General features: G+C 40.2%; 1 protein-coding gene across 7 annotated transcripts in view; it reads left to right on the top strand.

The window, feature by feature from the left end:
* The window catches only part of MBNL2 (muscleblind like splicing regulator 2), a 104,867-nt gene that overhangs the window by 16,698 nt on the left and 63,916 nt on the right, over positions 1–24,253 (top strand). For 6 of the 7 annotated variants that reach the window (XM_042839352.1, XM_042839349.1, XM_042839350.1 and 3 more), the window contains exon 2: positions 18,538–19,372. The exons of the other annotated variant lie outside the window; for it this stretch is intronic. In XM_042839352.1, coding sequence (XP_042695286.1) covers positions 19,199–19,372 — 174 coding nt within the window. In that variant the 5' untranslated portion in view covers positions 18,538–19,198. The remainder of the gene's footprint in view (positions 1–18,537; positions 19,373–24,253) is intronic. 7 annotated transcript variants of the gene reach the window in all.

Below are 24,253 nucleotides of genomic sequence, written 5' to 3'. Positions count from 1 at the left end.
GAAGATCAATGTCTCAAAGTAGAAATTAGGTATAAGAACCCTTTAGTGCCTAGAAAAACTTCCAAAAATCTAAAAAAAAATCTTTGAAGCTAATTTTAAAAGTGTTGTGTTAAATAAGCCCTGCTAGATGTACAGTTCTCCCGTCCCATCTCCTTCACTCCCACTTCTTCAAGGGGAAGTACAGGACATGGGCAAAAAACTACAGATGTCATCGCCCAACTCCTCACAGCAGACTTTGTTCGAAGAGGCTGATTCAAATTCCCCATTATCTGGCTCAGTGCTCGCTGAAGACCTGGGGCTGAGATGTCGATACATCTCCTGTTTATGAACCAGTAATACATAAACACTGCACTCGAGTAAGTAGTAGCAGCTGCATGTATCTTCTGAGAATTTCCAGCTGCTAACAAGTGAAACACGTCAGGATGTAGAACATTATTATTAACAGGATATGAATATGTACGTTTCACAGTTGATTGCTATTGATGTTCGAATGTAATGTCTGTGTGCGCAGTGTGTTAGGCAAGTGAAGCAAGGACTGATAATTAGAAGTCAAATAATCTTATGCAAGACATAGAGTGCGAGCTACTTTTTTATTTTTTGCAAACAGAAGTATTTTCATGCATAACTTGCACAGAAATTTTTTCAGTCTCACATTTTGAGACTGTCGGATAACTTAAATGACTGTTTTTCGTATCTTTGAGGTGACATTGTATAGAATTGGCTTTAATGCCAAGGTGAAAACTTGCATTCGTCCCTCAGTCTGCCAAGGTGAAAACTTGCATTCATCCCTCAGTCTGCCTGCTCTCAAAGTATAGTTACTCAGTATTGGGTTCGTTTCTTCGTTATCCTAAGATAATATTTACTCATGATGTAATGTAGTATCTACAGAATGTTTACGAAAGGAAATAAAGTTCTCTGTTTGTACAAATGCATTCTACAGAAATCTGCAGTAGTCATGCTGCAAGTATTTTTTCCTGTGCAAAAAAAGTAGCTATTAATATTGCATGGGATTTCAGGCATTCGGGACTGCTAAGTCATCTCTGCTGTGGATGAATGTTCTTCTCTGTAGCTCACCAGTATGTCAGCAATTATCTGTACTGCATTTGTAAGAAGCTCTGAATGTTCGCTCTTTTATACCATTGAGAGGTGAGAAAAAGGCTTAGGGTTCAAATGGAATTCCTCATTTCTCGTTGCATGTGTGGTTTTATTTCCTAAATCATAAACATTACTGATGTATCTGACACAAATTTCAGATCATAGCTATTAATGATAGCTTATTCTCCAATGTTACTAGAAATTTCTCAGACTATGAGGATTCTCTTTTATCTTTCAGAGAATAAATGCTTTTTAAAGCCCAAAGATTTTTCCTCTTTTTTTTTTTTTTTTGTAAGAACACAGCTGTTTACAAGAGTGTACCAAATGAGAATATAGTTTCCTGCTTTAGAATTTGTTAGTATGTTTGCTTTTTAAAACCATCTTGCAGCCTTTGATTGTGAAGCTAATTTGGTATCTTTAGCATGGTGTGTTGTGGTCAACTGGCGTGAACCAGTGCTATATAACGTTCTGTAAACAGGCTGAAATTACAGCCTGAGGAATATAAAACTCTTTTTAAGAAGGTGTCAAAGCTGAAAACTAGTTCAAATAATAGTAGCATTAACTGCTTGACTAATTAAACTAATCATCTTATCCGTTATTAGCAATGACAGTTGTTGGTCATTGATATACGGAGTCCAAAGTTTCCTTTAAAAACAAACATTTCAGCTCTGTTTGGGGTAGAGGGTGCTTGAGGTTAAAAATCATACGTCGCCTTCCTAGAATTTACCGATGTCTTAATCTCCACGTGAGTAAATAAATGCATTAAATAAGGGATGTAAAATTCTTAGTGCAGTGTTTTGGGTGCGCTGAAAAAGGAAAGTTTGGGACTGAGGAAATTCACAAGCATACCCAACAGGAGATTAGAGGCATATATAACTAATACAAAGAATGTGTATTGTAACTATGCAAAGAAATAGTAAGCGTGTGGAGGTTCTTTTTTGCTGTTCTTACCAAAGCTATTGAGAGATGCCAGTGTTCAGCTGGCTGCTTTAGCAGAAGACCTGTAGGATTCCTGGAGTGATAAGCCTGGCCCAGGAGCTTGTGGGCTTGTCGTACCAGCAACGATGCAAGTTAGAAGAGCTTGGCTGTTCTGGTTAAATGAAAGAGATGCACAAACCTGCCCAGTGTTTTTTTTTTTTTTCTTTTTCTTTATCTGTTTCTGTATGTAGATGTATGCGCACACGCATATAATAACAACATTGTATTTCATTTTTGTGATTTTGAAATTAAAAAAATACGTGATGATACAGTAGGAGTGTTTTAACAGTGCAGCTCTTTCATAAAGAAACAGATCAAGTTAGAGCAGATGGTTTATATCAGTCTATTACTTTTTTTCTATTTTTGATCAGTGACTTTTAGAAATTTCCAAGTGCACGTTACACACCATTTCAAGATCATTTGAGTATCACACACTGTTGAATTGTAAGCCAACAATTGGTAGAGAAGCTCATATGCCCGTGAAATCTTTTCTCCTGCATAGAGTACAGCAGTCTGAGCAATAGGCAGAATTAGAGAATACACACAAGGAAAAATACAAAAATGTTTGTCCTGTGGAGACTTATGGAATGAAGTTGGAACTCAAAAGTGCTTATTTTTTTTTCCTCTTTTTGTGGATTCTGAAGGCAAATTTTCATTTTTGTGTGTGTGTGTGATTGATTTTAAGAAATAGGCTAAGCAAATAATTTTCTCCCCCATTTAAGATTTTCTCCTGTCCAGGTGGAATTTTTTTTACATATTTATAAATAATATAACATGTTTAACATATATAACATATTTATAACATATTTATATATATTTATACAAAATATTTTCTACAGTATTTGTTTGGGGCAGTGTTTTGAACTTAGCCTAAACCTGAAGTTGCAAAGTGGCAAGATTTCCACTTATTTTTTACAACTCAGAATAAAACTTTCAATAAATTGATTTATATGGTGTTTTTTGTTTTTTGGTGTTTTTTTTTTTTTTATATAGCCTAGAAGCTCTTGGCAGGACAGTTTTTGTCATTGAGGTGGGGAAGCGATTGTGCTGTAGGATATCAAAGCCTATCCTTAGTCCATTTTTTTCCTTACTCGTTCCCCCCTTTCTAGGCGGTTAGGTGGTTTTTGTGTTTTGTTTTGTTTTTTTGGTGCTGTTATTAACAGCTACATAAATATTTCACTCCTACAGCTGTGCTGCTTTGTAAACAGACACCTCTGTCTATCCCTCCCTCTCACATGGGTGGCTGGCACACGTGCAGGTAGTGCCCCGTTAATGATTCAGGGCTTTAGCACAGCACTGCATTTTATTTATTTGAAAAGTTGTGGTGATAATTATGGGTTTTTCCTGACAGCTGTATTCATTGATGGCTCGGACCTTGCCTAGTATTGCTGTGAGAAGAGCTGTGCTGGTTTTCCTACTGTAGCCAGCAAGTGCAAGGCCCAGCACTATGAGGCAGAGAACCTCAGGCTGGTGGAGGTGGGCTGAAGGCCACCTTCATCACAGAGCAGATGGGAGGCCCTGGGAGTGAGGCAAGCAGTCACAGGAACACAGGAGTTTGTCGTACAGTGTTTTTGAGCAGTCTTTTATCTGTGGAGGTTTCTGTGCCAGAGGACATTTCTGTGTGGGCTGCTGGTGCTGCCGACGAGATGCTAGGCATGCAGCAATAGCACAGTACAGTGCTCTCCTGAAGCCAGAGCACACGTGTTAGAAAACTTCTCACGGGTATTTTTTTCAGTTTCCTTGTGTATTTCAGTTCCGTTCTGGATTGCTTTATTGCGATAATTTTGAAGGAAAGGGAATGAGAAATACTAAAAAGCGAGGCATGAAGGCCTTTCGAAGTGTCTGCCCTGGAATGTTTAGCCAGTACCTTTTTCTTTTTTTCTTTTTTTTTTTTTTAAGACCTCATTTAATGCTTGGGACACTGTGTGATGGGGCTACTTTCAAAGGCTTTGCAGTCTACTGCTGCAGCTCTTTGAAGAAGAAATGCCAGCAGGGGACGAGCTGGCAGCTTAATCCTTGGTATAAAATGTCCAAAGTGGTAAGAAGCCACTGCATCCATCTCAGGGGGAGGAGCTGGAGGTCCACACCTGGAATTACATCCATCTCACGGACATGGACTTCATGGAGCTGGGAGTGGCTGGACTCTTTTAGAACATGAGGGATACAGTTCCCTTTCACCTTCCTGTTGCTTTCCTACTTTCTATCCTTCCTTCTCACTCCAGTTCTCTTGAGGAGTCGGACCCAACAATCAAAGGTGAGGGACTGCAGCCAAAGAACCAAAGAACTGGCAGCCTGTTTCTGCCAGTTTTTTTTTTGCCTTCCCAAGTTGATCACTGCTCCCCTTGCAGAGCAGTGTCATGCTGCCTTTCTCCATGGGGATTTTTCTGCAGAGCGATCTGCAGCTCTGTGGGGCCTGCAGGATGAACATCCACGCCTTTATGCCCTGAATTGTTCCTTGGAGGTGCCCATCTCTCCTTTGGCTTTGAGGGCAACTGAGGAGATGGTACTTTTCAGTCACCGGGGTCACATTTACGTGCCTCAACATAGGCTGTGTGAGTCCGCGGACTCTGAAATCTGCTTGAAATAAGAGATGAGTGCTGACTTTCTCATGGGAAGCCTTGAGGATCAGCATGTCCCTGAGGATCTGTTGCCAGGCCTAGTTGCAGGACCAGGCTGCTTGTAAGGAGTTGCAGTCCCAAAGCGGAGAAGGCAGAAGGGTAAGCTGAGGACAGGAATACGGACCTTGACTGGCATGTGACTTCAGCTTTTGGTCACTGGGTTTCTGAGGAGTTTCCATGTGAGAAATTGTATTTAGTAGCCTTCTGGTAGTTGATGGTGCAGTCACTACTCTTCTTCTCTAGCTCTGCTGTCACTGCTCACATTCTGAGACCCACAGTATCTTTCTTCCCTCGTAGAGCCTTCTTTGAACCTAATGGTCTATGTGTATTATTTGTTTTTGTTGCGTGTTTTTTTTCCCCCTCATCTGCATTATTTTGCCTTTGTTAAATTCTTATGTCATACTATCGTTCATTGTACTCAGTGTCATGAGATCCTTTTGTAACTCTCACAGTTTGCTCCAGGTGTGATTTCACAATATTTAACTGCAGATGTTCAGTGATTACGGGTTTACTGTAAAGGAGAGGAGGATACTCTGTTGGTAAACTCTGTCATTACAAAAATCAGAGCTCATTATGAGAAGTGTGAGCATTATGAGAAGACACGTGAGCTTGCTGAGGTGGGAAGCCACATAGAGTTCACTGACCCAGAACTTCTGACTTCAGCCTTTGTGCCATCTGCAAGTCCTTTACATTTTTGCTTCTTTTAATTAAATTCCTTTCGACATCTGTAAGATTCTTATCATCATGAGAGTTAAGTCTCACAATAATCATCAGATTATAAAGATAACTGAATCGTTTGCTTTCATTTTGCTTAATTCTGAGCTTTTGGGGATTGGTGTTTTTTTGTGTTGTTTTTTATTTTTAGCTCTTCACCACGGTTATCAGATTTTTAATTTTTAATAAAAACTGATAGTTTCCTGTAAACATATTTGTAGACGTTAAGGCTTTATGATGTGCATTTGATATTTTAAGACTTCCATTGATGTGGGTGAGAGTCAGCTGAACTGCTGGAGAATTGTGCAGTAGATCTGTGAACTTAAGGATTCTTATGAAAGGATTCAGTATAGGTTATTTTCTTAGAGATAGAGGATATTAAAACTGACTTAGTAGTAATTATCTGCTTTGGTAAAAATAGCCAACTGCATCTCATTCTTCTTGGTCGTCAGACACTATAGAGTTAACATAACTTTTTACTTAGGGAAAAGGTAAATATGGTGGTTATCATCTTGGGAACGCTTCATCTGGAAGGTAAAAGTAATTACCTGAAAGAAGTACTGAACAGAACAGAAATAGCTAACAAGTTTCTGCTTTACTGGTTTAAAAATGCTGAACTTTTTTGATTTATGCATTGACTGCATTGACTCCAGTGCTTCTGGAGTTATGAAATTTGGATTGTGCTGTGCCTTATGCTGTGGCAGGATTGTTCTTCAGATTTTTCCTTTCTCCTTTCTCATCAAGCATGGTGATAATGAAGTTAAAAAAAAAAAAAAATTAAAAAAAAATCTTAATTTGAGGATTTCCATCTAAGATGACAAAACTATAGTAATTAAACTGAAGTAAAAACATTTTAAGATGTAAATGGAGTGAACTATGTTTCTAACACATCCCAAAAGCGTGAAACTACAATAACACTGTAGCCAAAAACTTTCTCTCATTTCTCTCGGAGTAAAACAGTGCTTTGTTGGTAGTGGACAAGCAATTCTATTCAGTTCCATTAAAGTGGTAACGTGGTTACTACTATTTCAGGTGATAGACAAAGGGTTAAACGTGTACAGGGACCTTACAGCAGTTTTTTCAGGATTTCCAGTCTGTGCATTGTAATAGATCGCATGTCTCTGCAAAATCCAAGTATTGGTGATGTATACTTTGCAGCCCGTGAAGTTGCACAGTATTACTTGAGGGTGTAATTCTGACTGGGAGGAAGCTAGCAGACTTACATTTTATTTTATTTTATTTTATTTTATTTTATTTTATTTTTTAATTTTTATTTTTATTTTTATCTATTTATTTATTTATTTATTTATTTTTTTCTCGTCTGGTTTGATATTTCATGTCCTGCTTGCTTTGTCCTGGAAATGATAGGAGTTCTTCTCTTTTCATATATCAAGTGTCATGGACCAGTACGTGCATCCAGGCAGGAGGTCAGATAAGATGAAATCTCTTCTTTACTAGCTAAGCAAATGCTGCATAAAAATTAAGTACATTCAACACAGAAATCTAACAAGTCATTTTTTTTGCAGACTGTTTTTCTGAAGTAGAAGTAAAATCACAGCAGTCCATTTTCTTAATTTTTTATGAACAGACAATGTCTTATCTGAGAATGATGTTTTTGGTGTTGACCTTGTAACACAGAAAAAAATTTCTTTAAGACAAAAAACAAAACAAAAAAAAGCTTTTAAGAACAGTACTGTCTATCAAATTGAGACTTAATGAAAGTTTAAGGGAATAATTTTTTTGCTTTACAGTTTAACAGAGAAATTACACAAGGCAATACAAACCATAGAACGCAAAACCAAATGTTCATTCAAATACCCATTTGGGACTAAGCTTGAAATACAGCAAACAAACCTTTGAAAAGGACAAGACTGCTGAGATTTATATTAAACAGTCCAAATCTTGTGCTGCAATTTGAGCAGAAAACATTCCCTTGCCAAAAGCCGGTTGCTCGTACTTGGTGTCGTGCATGTATCCCTTACTTTGGAAGTGCTCACCAACACCAGGCAGTCCCAGCAGGAGAGAAAAGTCTCTGCAGCTACAGGTAGGCAGATACAGAGTAGACAAAGGGCTGGAAAAGTGCTCCATCAAAACATTTCTGGGAAATGCATTTGGTGGAAATTTTCATGGAGAAAAAGCTGCAATTCCTTGTTTCCCTAGGATGAAAGAACTTTCTCAACTTCCATATCAAAAAACAATTTATAAGGTATTCCTGCAGACCTGTGTGCTTATCCATGACGATATTTCAGTTCCAATATAGTGGTTCTGCCACATAAAAATAAAGTGTACAGGTGGAATTGTTTCAGTATTGCTGAAATACTTCTTTCTCTGATATTTTCACCTTTCAGTTGACAGAAGCACTGAGATTGCTGGGTTTCATTCAGGAAAGTTTTTGATAAGTCCTAGGGGAGAGTAGGAAGGACATTGCCTACTGCACTGTTCCCATGTAAAATATCTAAGTTAAAATAGTGGTTTTTTTATTTTCATATTGGAAGAAAAAAATACAGTATTGATTTGAAGCAAGGATGTGTGTGGGTTTTTCTTTATAACCTAGAACTGTCCAAATAACCTGGGACTGTTGCTGCATACCCAGTCAGTACTGTTACCTGCATCCACGCTCACCTCAGCTCTGAAGCCAGCAGCAATGAAAAGGAAGGCTCCAGACGTTGAAGTTGCTTTTACAGCAACCTGACAAGTTTTTTCCTTTGACAGATCTGAAGGTGGTTTGTGTCCCTCTTCACTGTTGTAAACAGCTAAACTAAGCACATGGCAGAAAAATGAGTATGAAGTATGAGTTCACCTGGTGTCATTGTAGGCTGATCAACTTCCTGAGCTTGTTCGCGTGTATCCTCTCTATTCACTGTTGTAAATGCTTTGTCTTCCATTACTTACTTGAAAAATGAATTATTTTCTAAAATGAAACTGGGTTAAAAAGTAACTTTCTTGAAGTGCCAATAGGTGGTGAGCTTTTCCGTCCAAGATCAATGTGACCCATTTTTATTGGGTCAGCACTTTCTAATCAGCGCTCAGGCAAAAAGAAAGGCCAGCACTGCAGATGAATCCCCAGTTTCATCAGATCGGAAAAAAAACCAGGGGTTTGATGTGCGCTCCTTCCACTTGTAAATGCTTGCTTTTGGTTCAGGATTAAATAGAGGTTTTCAGAATTTTCTGGAAAACAGAAATGCACCAGGCTTGCAAGTACTCTAAGAAGTGCATTTTGTTTTGTTGTTTCTTTACTTTCAATTGCAAAGCTAATCTTTGAGGAAAAGCCTTCTCCTTCTGAACTCATGATATACTGACAACAGAACGGTATCTTTGGAAGAGACCAAGTGAACCTTCTTTTTCCCTCTCTCTTTGGTGCTGTGTTGAAACAAACAAGCCAACGTTCTTTGAAGAAACCAACAGTTCTTCATGATGAGGAAGGCTCTTTGAGAAACGGCTTTTAGTGAAAGGTTTCAACTTAGGTTATTTAAAACCTTTGCTGTTTGTCTGAATGTTGGCATAAAAACATTAATTATTTTATGAAGATGTAATGGAATTGCTTTTGAAGGTACTTGGAAAACTTGGAAACAGTCTGATACTCCATAGGTGACGCTGAAGTTAGGTCTCTATTCCATCTTTTTAACTGCTGCAAGATATAAAGTATTCTGACATTTACATTTAATCCAGCTGTACAGTATGTCCCATGAGATATGTAAGAAGTAAAAAGCTTGCATATGTTCAATCTCATGATGATTTCTTTAGTTCTGGAAATAAATAAAACTGTGTTTGTATGTTACATGCACACTGCTAATGGAAAGTAAGGGAAATTGAATATTTGTGTTTGAATGGGCGCTGGTAAAAGATTGCCTGGACAGACCTTTGAGAAGCAAATACAATATGCATGTTATTTCTTTTTCCTGTTGTAGACACTTCCCTATTGTAATGAGTTGCCTCCAAAATATGCCTGAGATTATTGTGAAATGCTTAGGGTCTGGCAGGGCACAGTCATGTATGCCAAACTTTGGATCTCTCAGGTGTGCTCTTGGGTTTTCCTTATTCTCTCTGATCCCCCATTGGATTACAAACATAGCATTGCTTTTAGATAATGCATCTGGAGATGCAAAAGGGATCTTGGTGTTTCTTCCCATGCTGATAGTTTTTAAAAGCACTTCTCAAAGTTCCACTTAGAGTGAAAGGAAAAGAGACATCTTCTCTTCTTGTTTAACATGTTCAGGAGCAGTGAAAAGGCAGTAATAACACAGGTATAGTAAAGGGTGGGGGCTTTTTGTTAGTCACTTCAAAGGAACATATTTTGTTTTAGGACATGCATACATGTCTGCAATCTTGATGTATTTCCTTCCATGTCAACTCTCTTCTTCAGAGAGGCCAATCTTTTGTCAACAATTGGAAACCAGTAGGATTCCCTCTTGGTATCCCACTTTTTGTTTACGTGGTGCTGAAAGACACTTCTGACAGAGCAATATTCAATAAGGCAATAGGCAAATCCATGGAAGAAAAATCCAGTAAGATCTACTAGATACAAAGACATCAGTAAGAGGTAATAATATATTCCTGCAGTTGCCATGCTCTGCTGGCCCAGTTTTCATACTCTACAGGAGGCATCTAGTGTCTGGCTGTGGTTGGAGACAGGATATTGGGTTAGATGGACGTTTCAGCTCGCCTGCAAAGGTCATCTTTATGTTCTTTAGTATCCTCGGTTAAAATGAAAATGGAGAAAGTGGCATGGAGATGCAGGTATCTCTGGATGGTGATGTTTCTTGGAGCTCATGCAGGGAATCTGTTTGTCAGAATGCATTTACTGCCTAAGAGACAATCGAGGTTAATAGTATTAGATCCTCTCCTCCAGAGCTTTTTTGGATGTGCCATGCAGCTTTCCAGAGTGGGGTAATTTGTTGGAATATATTATTAATAATGCTATTGGCTAAGTGCTTTTTTTAGCTTGCAAGCTCAACATATCTTAATTTACATGAAGTTTTCAGTTCATTCAGAGCTGCCCCATCTTTCCTTGGAGGGAGATACTGCCTGTGACATAAAGAGATACCTTTGTAAGAGTTCTGTCTTCTGGGCTTAGTGTGAAACTGGGGAAGAGAAAAGCGAAAACTGAGAGCAGCCTGAGCTCTTTAAAAATGTGCTCTTTTGTAACAGCGTGTTGTTGATCCTTTGGCAGGTGAGAGCAGTCACTTGATCATGGACTCGCTCCACGCCAGTCCAGGACTATAAAAACTTCAGAGCATACAGACGCGCTCTTCTATAAATATTTTTACAGTCCTAAAAACTGTACTTGTACTTCTGCAGTTTGGTGTATGTAGGACCTCCTAATATTCTGGGGTACCCTTCCCTGGGGAACCAGGTTTGATTAATAACTGCTGCACGGTGCACTCTGCCAAAAGCAAAACACCGGTGTCCACCAGAGGCCGAGTGATAACGTCATTGCTGCCAGGGATGATTAACTCTGCTCCCAGAGGCACAGAAGCAGGATTTTTCTCCCTTGTCAAGGTGGGAGCAGAATGTTATGTATGATTTTGTGCAGCTAGAGGATGAAAACTGTTTACATTGGGCTTGAAAACAAGAAGTGTTTAAGGTACAGACAGAAAGAAGATGAGGACTAAGAAAGAACGTGAAGGTTCAGTGGAGCAGGTTTAAAATCATTATAAAAACCAAGTATTTGTTAGAATAACTATTTTCTACAACTGTATTTTAACGGAAGCACAATGAGTATTAGTTTTATTCTACTTCTAAAAACTTCAGTGTTAGAAAATACTCCTATGGCTGCCAGTCACCTGGAGACTCGAACCTCAGCAGAAATACTTCACGGTCCATTACCAAGGCAGCGCAGGGGATCGCTAAAGAGGTCCTGAGCTGTGGCTGTTGTTTCACAGCTGGCAGCACGCTTTCCTCACCTCTTTCCCAGGGGACAGAGGACACTGGTGGTGTTATGTTGTATTGCCAGCTCCAAAGCACACAGCAGGTTTTTGCAAGAAGCTCAGCATTATGCTGTGAGTGACATGGAGCGTACTGAAAAACCTGAAGCTCAGGGCACCAGAAGGAGCAACATGGCACATTAGTGATCTTAGCAAGGAGAATGTGGCTCATTCATCAAAACTGATGTTTGGAGGTTATGCACAGTTCAAGTAAAACAGACCAGCATTTTCTAACCTGTCCCTGGATTTCTGTCAGCTTAATTGAAATTGTTAGAATTGACTCTTGGCAGATTTTCCATTTGTGTTACATGTGACGAGTGTTCGTCTATAGTTGTATAACAGACAGAGAGGTGTTGAAAAAGTTATCTGCAGCTCAAGCAAATAACATCAAGAATGGTTCTTTTGTAAGTCAGAACACGGTTGATTTCAGTAGAGTTCAAGTCAAATTGATACAGGAACTGGGATTAGATTTTTAGTATTCTTGGCTCCTAGCCACTTGCACAAAGTATCAGGCTTCCTCCCTGATAGGGCAGTTTGTTTCCTTCCTCATTTGAGCAGTGGTGGTCTATTCAATGCAAAATAGAAGCTGCTTACTATCTTTTCAAAAAAGTGTTGGCGGGAGGAACTCTCTAAATGATTGAAGAAATATTCAAAATGTCATTTGAAATTTGTAGAACAAAATGGATTTATCACTTTCTACTACAATTGAATGTTGGTGGTTTGGTTTTTTTTTTTTTTTCTTAAAAATGGCAGCAAGGTTTTCTGTCATATTTCTCATCACAGAACAGATGTTTCGTAAAGTCTTTCTTGTTTTCTGTTGTTTCTTGTATGCTGAGAATATTATTTTTGTGACTTTGCAACAGCTGAGAAATGAACCAGCAGCCTGATTCTTTTTATGACTTTAATTTTCCTGAAATAGGCTAGGACATTACTGAACTCTTTGATACACTGTACAGACTTACTAAATGCTCTAATATTAGGGGTTACATATCAAAAATATGAATGAGACTTTAGAAACTGGTTCACAGTAAGAGTATAAAACTGACTCTGTAGTCACTGATGAGGGATGCCCCTATATTGCTTATTGCTTTCTAGTCTTGTTCCCTAATCTGGTGGGCCAGGGGAGTGAGAAAAGCTTATCTACCACACAAAAATCTCTTGCATGTTCTGTCTTTAAGAATATGATTTATTCAGACATGATTAACAAGCATGCCGACTGTCATATTGCTTGTCAGTAGAATAATGTAATATCCTCTCTCTATTGGTTAGTGGGGGATTTTGCACAGAGAGGCTTAAACCAGCTTGGTCAGCCTTACTTTCCAGGGATAGGGAGCCCATTCTGTCTGATACAGCATTATGAATGTAGGGCCTCGCATCTGGGAGCCAGGCGGGCTGCAGCAGGAAGATGGAGGGCCAGGAAGGGAGCAGGACAGACTGTGGTGCCAGGCCCAACAAGTAAGGAGGTGTGGGCCTGGCTCTGCTGTGGTAGCCAGCATGCCTGATGCGGGCCTCGTGCCTGCTTTTACTACTGTTTTGACTCTACTCCTCATCCAGAGTATTGGGAATGCTGGCTGTAGCTGATCCAACAGGTAACGTGAGGTGTTATGAATGAACGGTTTGTGAGCTGTCAGAAAATCTGCTGGAACAAAGTCAACTTTAGAAAGACTGTTAACAAAGGTGAACTGATAGAGAGCACGCAGGATCAGCGTGCTGTCATGTGGAGCTTTATGCCCGCCTTTAGCCCAGGATTAAACTGCAGCCTCACTTTCCTGAGCCTCTTGGCAGAGGACCTGAGGGAGAAATACAGAAAGCAGTACTGGGGAGTCAAGGAAACAGCAGGTATGTGGCATTTAAACGGTGCTGGAGTGTGCTTGTGGGTTTGTAGCAGACATTTGATATGCAGCTTCTATTTGTTTTAGAGGCCTGGCGTGCTATTTAAAGCACAAATAGTGGGAAAAATGACATTTGAAGGCATGTAACAGTAAGAAGTAGGTGAAAAGCTGAAGTAAAGTCGCACCATCATCGGACTGATGTGCAACCTGGTTGTACAGCCGTGTCCTGAGTGCTTTAAAAGTGGAGTCCACCATGCAGCTCCAACTCAGAGATGGATCTTCATTGGATTTGCATACTTTTTTCTGGCTTTGAGGGTGAGGTGTCATGTTCAATAGCTGTCAGTCTTTGAATATCTGAATTTCCATTATGAGTATGTAAAATATGTAATACAGCATGATTCTGCTTCATATGGAAAAATCCTTACATACTAGGTTTGTACAGGGAATCTCTTCACAAGGTTTTGACTCTTACCACAGCAAAGGGCAAAGCAAGTTTCCTCGGCAAATGTCATTAGCTGCTGAAGATGCATCCACAGAACAGGACACATTGTTAACTCTTGTGTTTGAATTTAATGGAATATCCTGCACCTCTGTGTATGGTTATGCTTTGTCCCATATTGCCTGTCCCTGCTGAAATCACTGATTTGAAACTAATAAGTCCAAATCAAAGGGGATGACTAAGCTGATGGTAATATTTCTTACATGTAAGTTTACCTCCTGGACAAATAGCTGAAACTCGGTGATTGTCATGAATATCACGAGAATCTGAGTGAGACCAGTACATGGTTAAGACATGGATGCTGGATCGTGAACTTGCATCATTGAGGGTGAAGCTTGTGATGGTTAAGGTTAATGATGCCTAATGTTGTGAGGCAGCTGTTCTCAACTTCCTACAACTCTCATCCAGACCTTAAAACTTCAGCTTGAAGTTCTTTGTGCCTGGTGTCTGTTGCAGGTTCTCCAGAAGTAATCAAAATGATCTTGTGCTTGTGTATAAGCATATAAAAGTTGTAGCAGCAATCTGCTTTGGATCAGGGGCTTAAAATTTGGCAGTATTTCTCTGGGATTCTTTATAATTTCTCTGGGATTAGAGAGTTTGGACTACTTGAATATGCTTCTATGGTTGGCTAAGTTAGCAGTCTCTGCAGAATTACAAAATCATGTGTGATTGTTTTGAAAACTAACTTCTCAAGATGTTCTGTTGGCATGAAGTATCCAACAAGTCATTTTTTGGGGACTATGTAGGTAGGTCCTGACAGTGACTTTTATCCCACCTGATTTCTGGCATTTAACTGAATCTGGGGAGGTTCATATTGTCTGGAGTTTAATAGACTTCTGCCCTTTTAGTGACCTGAAGAAGGATCTCCAACTACCTCAAGGAGGACTTTTTTTCCTGATTGTTTTTTATCTTTTTACTTTTTTCTTAAGCAGACTGTTGTAAACTGTTGAACTCGCAAAACGAAGTATATTTAGCAAATCTTTACTGACTTGCTGGGAAAGTAGAGGTTGTGTACTTTGCAATTTTGTTCTGGTGTAACTAAGGGTTTCCTGAATTTTTTAGTACTTACCATTGCATATATAGAAAAATATGTGGATCATGTTGATGGACTTAGACAATAGCAGCAATAAATTAAGTCCCATTCTCAATATCTCTCTTACTGAAGAGTTTGAATACTACGGGGTGGTTAGTTCTCAAAGAGTTAAGTGGAAAACTTTTAATTCCTTGTGAATTAATTTAGTGGTTCTTTTGGAGATCTGTGTTGGGACCATGTAGGGTGGACTGCGGGTGTGACTTCTTTACTGGAAGGTGACTTTACTGCAGAGATGACTTCCTGAAGATGAGATTTTAGATCATTATGATGTGTTTTATCAACAGAAGCATAAATATATGATGCCCGGGAAGCCTCAGCTTCTCCGTTACGCAGATACTACACAATACTAGTCAGACTATTTTTTGTTTCTTCTTCTGCTCCTGTTTTCCAGCTGAGCAATTCACTGGTTTATAACAAGGAAGGATTTTGTGGGGCTTCTAGCACCTGTATGGTTTGCATTATTTGATACATAAAAGGATTTCTTAATTATTGTTGTAATTTGTACTGGGAAGGTTTATCTGCCAACTTGGAAAAAGAGAAACGATTTAAAACAGAAGACAGATCTGGAGTCTGACAGGCTGTTTCCTGCTCTCTCAGGAGAGTATGAAATTGGCAAAAGGCTCCCACTCCTCCATGTCTTGCTAGCTTTCTGCAAAAGGGAAATAATGCTTATCTGAAAGAGGAGATCTGGAGCTAAGTATCTTTTCCAAATAAACGTCCTTGAATTTATTTCATTTAACCGAACAACAAATTGAACCTCCAGAGCAAACCAAAAAGCAAAGCTTTCTGCCTGGATAAGGAACCTGATTGGTGCCAAGTGCTGTAGGCTAGTGAGATCCTGTTGATTTTAGCAGGGCAGCTTGACTTTGTCTGATACTTTGGAAGAGAAATTGAAGACAGAAGGAGAGAGTTTACACTTGCTGGAGGGTCCCAGTCTTCTCTATGCAGATGTGTTCTGCAGCAAGTGGTCAGAGTGAACTGTGGTGTTAGTAACGGCCTGTGTTGTGACAGGCATTTTATTGAGGCTTTTGTATTATTAGCATTTTTATTTGTGTTGTTTTTCGTAAATCCTATGTTTCTTTCCCTTGTTTACTTCAATCTGTTCACCTTATAACCATATTCTCTTCTACTTTCCTTCTAAAAATCCTTTTCCCTTTTTCACCTCAGTGTTCTCTTTCTTCCTTTTGACTTTCTTTCCCACCCATAATTTTTTGTTACTCCCCATAACGCCCCTTCCATCCTTCCTCCTTCCCTCCATTTCCATAATGAGCCATTTCACTTTCCTTCTTTCTATTTCCGTTTTTCCTTCTCTTGAACTCTTGCTTCACATCTTGAACTCGCGCGTTCATTGATTCCTCCTGTATTTTTTTCCCCAGTTTCTCTTCCTTCTCTTTGTATTACTTCCCACTCAAACTGTATCTTTCCAAACAGTATTCTGTCACGTTTCGAGGATAGGTGATGGACAGAGGATATATGCCTGCTGCCAGGGATGTGGCTATGAATACACTGGATACAGAAGTGGTCCTCATTTGCCCTGCAGTGTTGGTGCCTGCTGCGTAGGGAAGGCATGTCCTCCTTCAGGCAGGTCTCAGCGCTGAAGCCAATTTCAGTAGAAACTGAACAACTACATGTACTGAAACTACATCCTCAGCACTTACTGAGAAGTTACATTGTGATATTTTTGAGAAGATTTCTGAGATTCCTCATGCTCCCCTTTCCTCAGCAAATCGCTACTAGGATGATGATATATAAGAAGACGAGAAGTGCAATGAAGCTGTGCTTCGTTCCTCTTCTACTGTAGTCTTCCACCCCACACACTGGGTGGTTCTTGCTGCGGCCTCATGAATCTTGTATGTGATTCTGGTGTGCATATTTTTGTAAAAAAAACCGTGGCTACAGTCATTTATATAACATGTTTGCTTTGCCATCACGTGTAACGCCTGTTTTTCTTCAGTCTTCACACCTACTGTTTGAAAAGTAGCCTAGTCTTTTGTGGTAGTGTGCAGCACAGCAGACTATTACTACTTGTGAGTTTGAGCTGTGTGCAGCGTAACATTTACCCTTCTTCTAAAATTCTGGTCTGTTTCCTACATGTATTACTGAAAACCATTACGGGCATTTCTGAATTTGAATGAGTGGCTCTAGAGAGAATATTTCCTCTTTTGCATTTACCCAGCTAAATCATCAGCCTGACAAACTATCAGCTCAGCAGGCTCTTTGGAAAGGCCCTCCCTCTCTTTCCCCCCTTCTTTCCTTTTAATCATTTCCAAGTATTTTCTCACCTCTTTGTACATTTCCAACTTCACCCCACTCTTCACTGATGCTGTGGGACAACGCTGGTAGAATGTTTAATTAAATAAATGTGCAATTCTTATACTGTATTGTGCGACGGTTGAGTAGAGTTATTATAAAATATGCTCACTCTAAATGTATTAAATTGCACTAATTCTCAGACTTGATAGGGATCTTCTGGACGCGTTATTGCATGTTTGATTTGACACTGAATTTTTGAACAATTAGCATTTCATTGCCTGTATTCTTTCTAGTAGTGGCAAATTTTGTTATAGGTATTAATCACAGCAAAATCCTTTCTGATAGTGTTACTAAGTTATAGAAGAGCCTTTGGATGCAAAGGCTTGGAAGTCAGTTCTGAACTGTTCCTGAAACAGTGTGTGAGTAATTCTTACTCGCATTGCTAACCCTCCTGGCTTCGATTAAATCAAGTGAATCTAAGCACAGAATGGTAATTATTTTGGCATGGGAAAGCTGACAGTGTTTTCAGAGCTATTTTTATTGCTACATTTTAAAATATCACTTATTCCAATCTTCCCCCTTTCTTTATTCATCTTGCATAAAAATAATCCATCAACTGTTTCTGGCTGTTATCTGCAAAGTGAAGTTTGTGTGTTCCTTTGAAGCTGAACAGAAGGAAACATCAGGACCGTGATTTCAGTGTCTGCATATAATATAGTCATTTATTAAAAACTGTTTATAACGTCCAACCCTTTGATTTTCAAACCTGTTTATCTAGAAAATATCCTAGGCATTTTACGGTCCTAAAATAGCTTGAGTTCTGTATTTAAAGCTCTTAGGCTTTGGTGTTGAACCATGTATTTGTATAGGTACATGAAAGCCAATTTAATAAAAGAAAAAATCAGATAAGGGCTGCTTCGTATTAGAAAGAGCTAATCAGATGATCGTTTGTGAAGCCTTTTTGAAACAACCTTTGGCTTACCAGGGAGCCATTCTGTTTTCTGGAAATGTGAACTTCTTTTCCTGTAATTCTGTGAAGGCGGTTCTTTGGGATTTCATTTTTTCCTGGAGAAAAAAAGAGAGAGAAATGAGAAATCTAAACAGAATGCTACCATCTTTATTTCTAAGGAAGAGCAAATAAAAAGTAGCAGTTTCCAATGAAATAACACAATCTAAAGGGCCAAATGATAAATTAATGGAAACTGGTTCTTGTATATTGTTTTGGAGACTAAGCACATTAGATTGAATTGTTTCACAACCAGCACGCCTAATTATTGTGTCTGCCACATTCATCTATTTAAATCATTCCCAACTTTTGGATTGCTGCCTAGAATATTATTGCAATACGTGTTTCAGCTGGCTGTTCCCTTGTCATGCACTACTTCATGAAGGAGGCTGATTTTGTTTGGAAAAAGAAATAGAAGCAAGTATTGGTAGGATATTTAGAGTACCTGATAAGAAGCAATGATAGGTTTCATAAAGTTGATGTGAACGAGCTGAATGTGAACTGATATTATATTTGTTTTGTCAGGTCAGTGATTTAAAAAGTGCCTTTGTGAAGTCACTTTTATGAGAGAGGACTGCTACGCCTGTGTTTTCAAAATACTGTCTTTGCCAGCTAGACGTTGCCTTGACCTTACCTGTGGCGGAAGATACCTCAACTGTCTTGATTTGCCAATTAATTGATGGGAAACTGAACTCACCGTAAAAGCAGGAAGAAGGAATTATTATTACTGGGACATGAACAAATGAATGCATTGCTTTTCTTGTGTAATCAGTACCAGCAAGCAACCTGCGGCGAACTAATATTCCATCCAAGAGTGCCATTGCACTGAAGGACGTGTGCTTGTAACCGGTGTATCAGTGATACAATCAGCAGACCCACACGTTTTACAGACAGAAATGCTCCTGAGCATGATCTTCTTCAGCCAAAAGTCTACAAGTGGGACTTAATGATTGATGAGTGACTGCTCGCCGATAAACTTTCTCAGTTTATTCAGTGTTGTGTGACTTGGACGCTGTTAATTGTCCACTTTTAAAAAAACAAAAAACTTTCTTTCAATTGGAATTATTTTTTTCCCGGTGTTTTGTTTTGTTGTTTTTTTTTTCCTTCGTCAGTAACTTTGGAAATTTCTTTGGCGTAATTCGCTTGACGGGGAAGTTCTACACAAATTCTGCATCAGCCTTTCAACATGGCTTTGAATGTTGCTCCTGTACGAGATACAAAGTGGCTAACGTTAGAAGTGTGCAGACAGTTTCAGAGGGGAACTTGTTCACGCTCTGATGAAGAATGCAAATTTGCACATCCCCCTAAAAGTTGCCAGGTTGAAAATGGAAGAGTTATTGCCTGCTTTGATTCCTTAAAGGTAAGGAAGAAAATTGCATGTGCAATGTAGTTGCTGATATATTGTATTGTAAGCAAAAATTGAAATTGAATTCCAGCTAATCAGAAGGTAATTTTGTGGTTTGTTCTTGGTAAGATGTATGTTAATACAAGTGTTACTTGTCTTAACTTTTGTTTATTGAAGCTCTTAAAAGCTTTCTTTCTAAGGTTTTTTCTTTTCCAGTGTCAATATGTTGTTTACTGAAATGTCATATGACTGTGGGATACAGGATTGCTTTCAGCTGGTGTGACAACTGTAGTTACATTTTATAAATTACCATTGTTCCACTGCAAATGAAAATACATGATGGCAGACTACTGGGCCATTGTCAGAGTGCTAGTGAGTCAAATGTTATTTAAAAAAAGTACATTTTCATTTAAACCAATAAAAGTAAGAAAAGTCTATCCGTTGCTTCAATTTTGACACAGCAGATTGTTTACCCTAGTATTGTAGACTCCAAGATAAATGAATAGCGTTGCTCTTTATGTACATATTGTTAGTATAGATAGCCATCTAAGTTTAGAACAGAGTGAAGGGATGCAGAGTGCCTGCATCAGAAATAGTGTGGCCAGCAGGAGCAGGGAGGTGATCATCCCCCTGTACTCAGCACTGGTGAGGCCGCACCTCAAGTACCGTGTTCAGTTTTGGGCCCCTCACTACAGGAAAGATGTTGAGGTCCTGGAGCGTGTCCAGAGAAGGGCAACAAAACTGGTGAGGGGTCTGGAGCACAAGTCTTATGAGGAGCAGCTGAGGGAGCTGGGATTGTTCAGTCTGGAGAAGAGGAGGCTCAGGGGAGACCTCACTGCACTCTACAACTTCCTGAAGGGAGGTTGTGGTGGAGAGGGGTCTGGCCTCTTCTCCCAGGCAACGAGCAGGACACGGGGTAATGGCTGCAAGTTGTACCAGAGGAGGTTTAGGTTGGACATAAGGAAGAACTTTTTCTCTCAGAGAGTGGTCAGGCACTGCAATGGCTGCCCAGGGAGGTGGTGGAGTCGCCGTCCCTGGCAGTGTTCAAGAGGCGCCTGGATGACGTGCTGCAAGATATGGTTTAGTGCTTGTGGTGGCAATGGTGATGGGAGGATGGTTGGACTAGATGATCCTGTAGGTTCTTTCCAACCGTGTGTTTCCATTATTGTATGATTTTCTCCTGTGGAGGAAATCTGGTACTTATACTGGTGGACCACGAGGTCTGTGTGACCTCCTAATGACATCACGCACGCTTCAGAAAGCTATTTTAAAAATTTTGCAAAAATATTTTGCTCTGCTGAAAAGACTGAATAACCCCATGGGATTTGAGGAGTACACGATGTTTTCTGTGGAGATGTGCTTGTATTCTCATGTAAACAGAAGGACAAAAAACATTTTTGTGTGTATAAGTAATGATCAGGAAAAGTTACCCATTTGAAATTCTATTTTGAAAACTGGGGCAATTTGTCTTTTGGGCATGGGGAATATATTGGTCTGCTTTTTAAATTCAGCTCTGTAAATTGGAATTTCAGTTACTTACTGAGAGCTCTTGCTATGACAGTATCAGTGTGAATGAGAAGAAAGTTCCACGTTATTTGAAAACATTTGTTTAATTCCATTACACTTTTGAAAATTTTTAATTACAATACAAAATGCTCTACTACTCATCTCTTTTTCTGTGTGTGCTGATTTTTTTTTTTTTCTCTTCTTTTGAAGACTCAGAAGAAGGTAACTTGGTAGAAGTGTTTGTGAGGGGTTTATGTTCTGTCTGTCCTGTAAACCAGAACAGCACCTTTGGAGTCATCACATCGAATGCTATTAATGACCTTAATCCCTGGATTACTGCACGATAAACTGCAGCAACGTCTTTGTAGATGTTCTAGTATGTTGGTCACTTGCCAGTGGGGTGATTTCTTCTTCTTAATGGATGGGCCAGCAAAAGGACAATAAGTAGCTTTCATAGAAAATAAGCAAGTCAGTGGAATTGTTTCAAATGCAATGTTTTACCCGTTGTAGAAGCTCAGGAAACAGTTTATAAGCTGCCAAAGAAGTTTAATTTAAAACTAAGGCTTTTTTTGAGTGTTTGTTTGTTTATAGAACTGTAAGATTTTAAATTGGTCAGACCATAGCTTAATTCTTCATTTCTAACATCAAACCTGAATTTGTGTTTTATCCCTATAACCTTGGAAGCAGGGGATTAGTGTGAGAGGAGAATCATTCTTACACTCTTATGATTCCCTGACCAAATGAGTTATTAAACAACAGAAGACCTGGCCATGAGGCAAATCAGTGCCAAAGCAATAGTCTTAATTTCAGAGTTTAGAAGTATAACCCTAGTAGCTGTACAGATAAAAGCAAATCTGGGAAGAACTTCAGTTGACCTAAAACTCAGTGCTCTGAGTGTGTATGCCCCTTCTTTCTCTGGAAGAAAAAGGAATTGATGTTATGAAGCTGCACTGGTTACAATGGGCTTTATTGCTTCTTCCATGACTGCCTTTGCTGGGCAGGAGGCCTGATGTGGGGCAAAGTGCTCTGTGTTCATCCTATAACAGTAGGGCTGGCAGGGCAAGAGGCTGCTGCTGCATCTTCAAAGCTAAAGCATGCTTGTGCTGCCTGCTCGCCTTGCCCTGACACTGCAGGGTGCCCGAGGCTCCAGCACCAGTTATTTGAGCTACAGGCTTTTGTGCTGGGATGATCACCACCCAAGAAATGGAACTTGTGTTGCAGCCAGATTTAATAATGCAGTGAGGGATTGCTGTGGGTAACTTGCTGACAACCAGCATCGTTGCTCAATGGGAAGAAGTCCGAAACCATTTTAAAAACAAAGTCAAAGCAAACAAGCACTTTTTGTCCTTGTGCAGTAGGCACCAGCTCTGATGGGCTGGCACTTCCAAACCTGGCACTGGGGGCCAAAACTGAGGTGCCCTGCCCTGTCCTCTGCTCTGTAGCTCTGCTCCCCAGGCATCTGGCAGAAGGGAGCAGGCACCCATGCCTCCTGTGCTGTGTTTGTCAAGCTCATTTGATCAAATTGCCGGTAAAGATGGGATCGGAACGAGACGCCCAATTGCGGCCTGAAACCACAGAGGCAGAGGCTCAGGTTTCCTTCTGCTGACCGCTGCAAGCTGGCTGATAATGTCTGCGCAGCTCAGCATCAGTCAGAGCCCAACCTTCAATACATGGAGGGCTTTCAGGAATCGCTGAAACTGCATGGCTCGAGGCTGTTGTCAGCGAGTATCCCGAATCCGTTATCTGCATTATTCCAAAGGGTGTTTGTAAATTGATGCACGTATGGCAAGAATGTGTCCAGATAGCTCAATTTGTTTATACTGTTGGTGGAGAGGCTGCTGCTGTTAGCCACATAAATCTATCTGATGGCGCGGCTTCCTGAAATGCTGGCGTTGGTCATATGGCTTCAGAATAACTCTTTGGAATTCAACAGGCGGGATAACATTTTATGTAAATAAACAGCCCAGAGTTATAGATAAAATCAGAATTTAATGAAAAAAAACCAGAAGCTGTTTTCTTTACTGAACACTGAGCCATACTTTAATGCGGGCGATTATTTAGAATTTATTTGTATAATAGCCAGAGCTTTGGAGACTTAGCATTTTTGCTGTCTTGGTTTGGTGCATCTGCTGTAAAAATAAATAACAGTGAGTAAACTGAGTGTCTTTGGATAAATATCTTCCTACCCAGAGAAGAAACAGGATTTTTTTAGTCTAAGATTGAGGTATATATTGCATTTATGTGGTGCCTTGCAGCTACAGCACCTCTATAAGAAATCAGTCAGACACAAGATACAGCACTCAGGCTGTGGCTGTCCTTGAACCACAAATCATAACGGTCCACTTTCAGAGAAAGAACATGCACCCTCCGGATGTGTTCTTCCTTCTGGTTATCTGGGACAGGAGAGGGAGCAGTGTGGTGTCTGTGGGTGACAGCTGGATAAGACTGTTGAAGAACCTGCATGGAGCCACTGGACAGTTCAGCAGAAGCCTACAGAGATAACAAGAGGGCTAGAGCACCTCTCCTGTGACAAGAGGCCAAGGAAGCCTGGGGGAGCTCAGCCTGGAGCGAAGGTTCAGGGGGGATCTTACCCATGCCTAGAAGTACCTGAAGAAAGGGTGCAAAGATTACAGAGCCAGACTCTGTTCAGCAGTTCCCAGTGCCAGGACAAGAGGCCATGGGCACAAACTGCAGCCCAGGAGGCTCCCTATGAAAACGAGGAGCAGTGCTGTGCTGTGCAGGTGCCGGAGCACTGGCACAGGCTCCCTGCAGCACTCCAGAAGCCACCTGGCCGTGGGCCTGGGCATCCTACTATGGGTGGTGCTGCTGGAGCAGGCGGCCTTCTCACCTCAACAGTTCTGTGATTTTGTGACCAGAAACATTTTCACTGTCTGCCTGTAGCCCTTGTGATTGGTTAAAGGTAGTAAAAGCTGGTGTCAAGAGAGGAAATAATCGCATCCAAGGGATGCTCAACTCTGGGCTGCACCACATCCTTCTTTGTGCTCGCATCGCTGTCTTGTGGTTGTGCAGTACACCAGGCTGGGAAATTGACTGTGGTTGAAACAAAGTTGTTGCAGTTGCTGCTGTCAGAAGGGACCAATTGTGGGTACCAGCAGAGCTCTGTTGCTTCTGCAGGAATCATGCCATGGCCTTAGGTCCAGGCTTCTGGAGTAATGGGATTGTATCAGAATCCAAGTTTTCCCATATTAAAGGGATCTATTTGTAGGTCTGCTGTTTCCAAGTAAAGGGTCAATAGAATGTAGAGAACATTGTTTGCTTTTAACTCAGAAAGCATTTTTGACTCTGAAAACCTGTCCTAGTAATACTTGGCTTTAAACCCAGAAAAATTTGCAACAACCGCCCCTCGGACTGATTGCAGTTTTTCAGATC

The sequence above is a fragment of the Centrocercus urophasianus genome, unplaced genomic scaffold, assembly GCF_019232065.1.
Source record: "Centrocercus urophasianus isolate 14NV4802_14NV808 unplaced genomic scaffold, USGS_Curo_1.0 seq_9, whole genome shotgun sequence".
NCBI lineage: Eukaryota > Metazoa > Chordata > Aves > Galliformes > Phasianidae > Centrocercus > Centrocercus urophasianus.
Note: the sequence above shows the minus strand (reverse complement) of the source record. Positions and strands in the feature narration are given on the sequence as shown.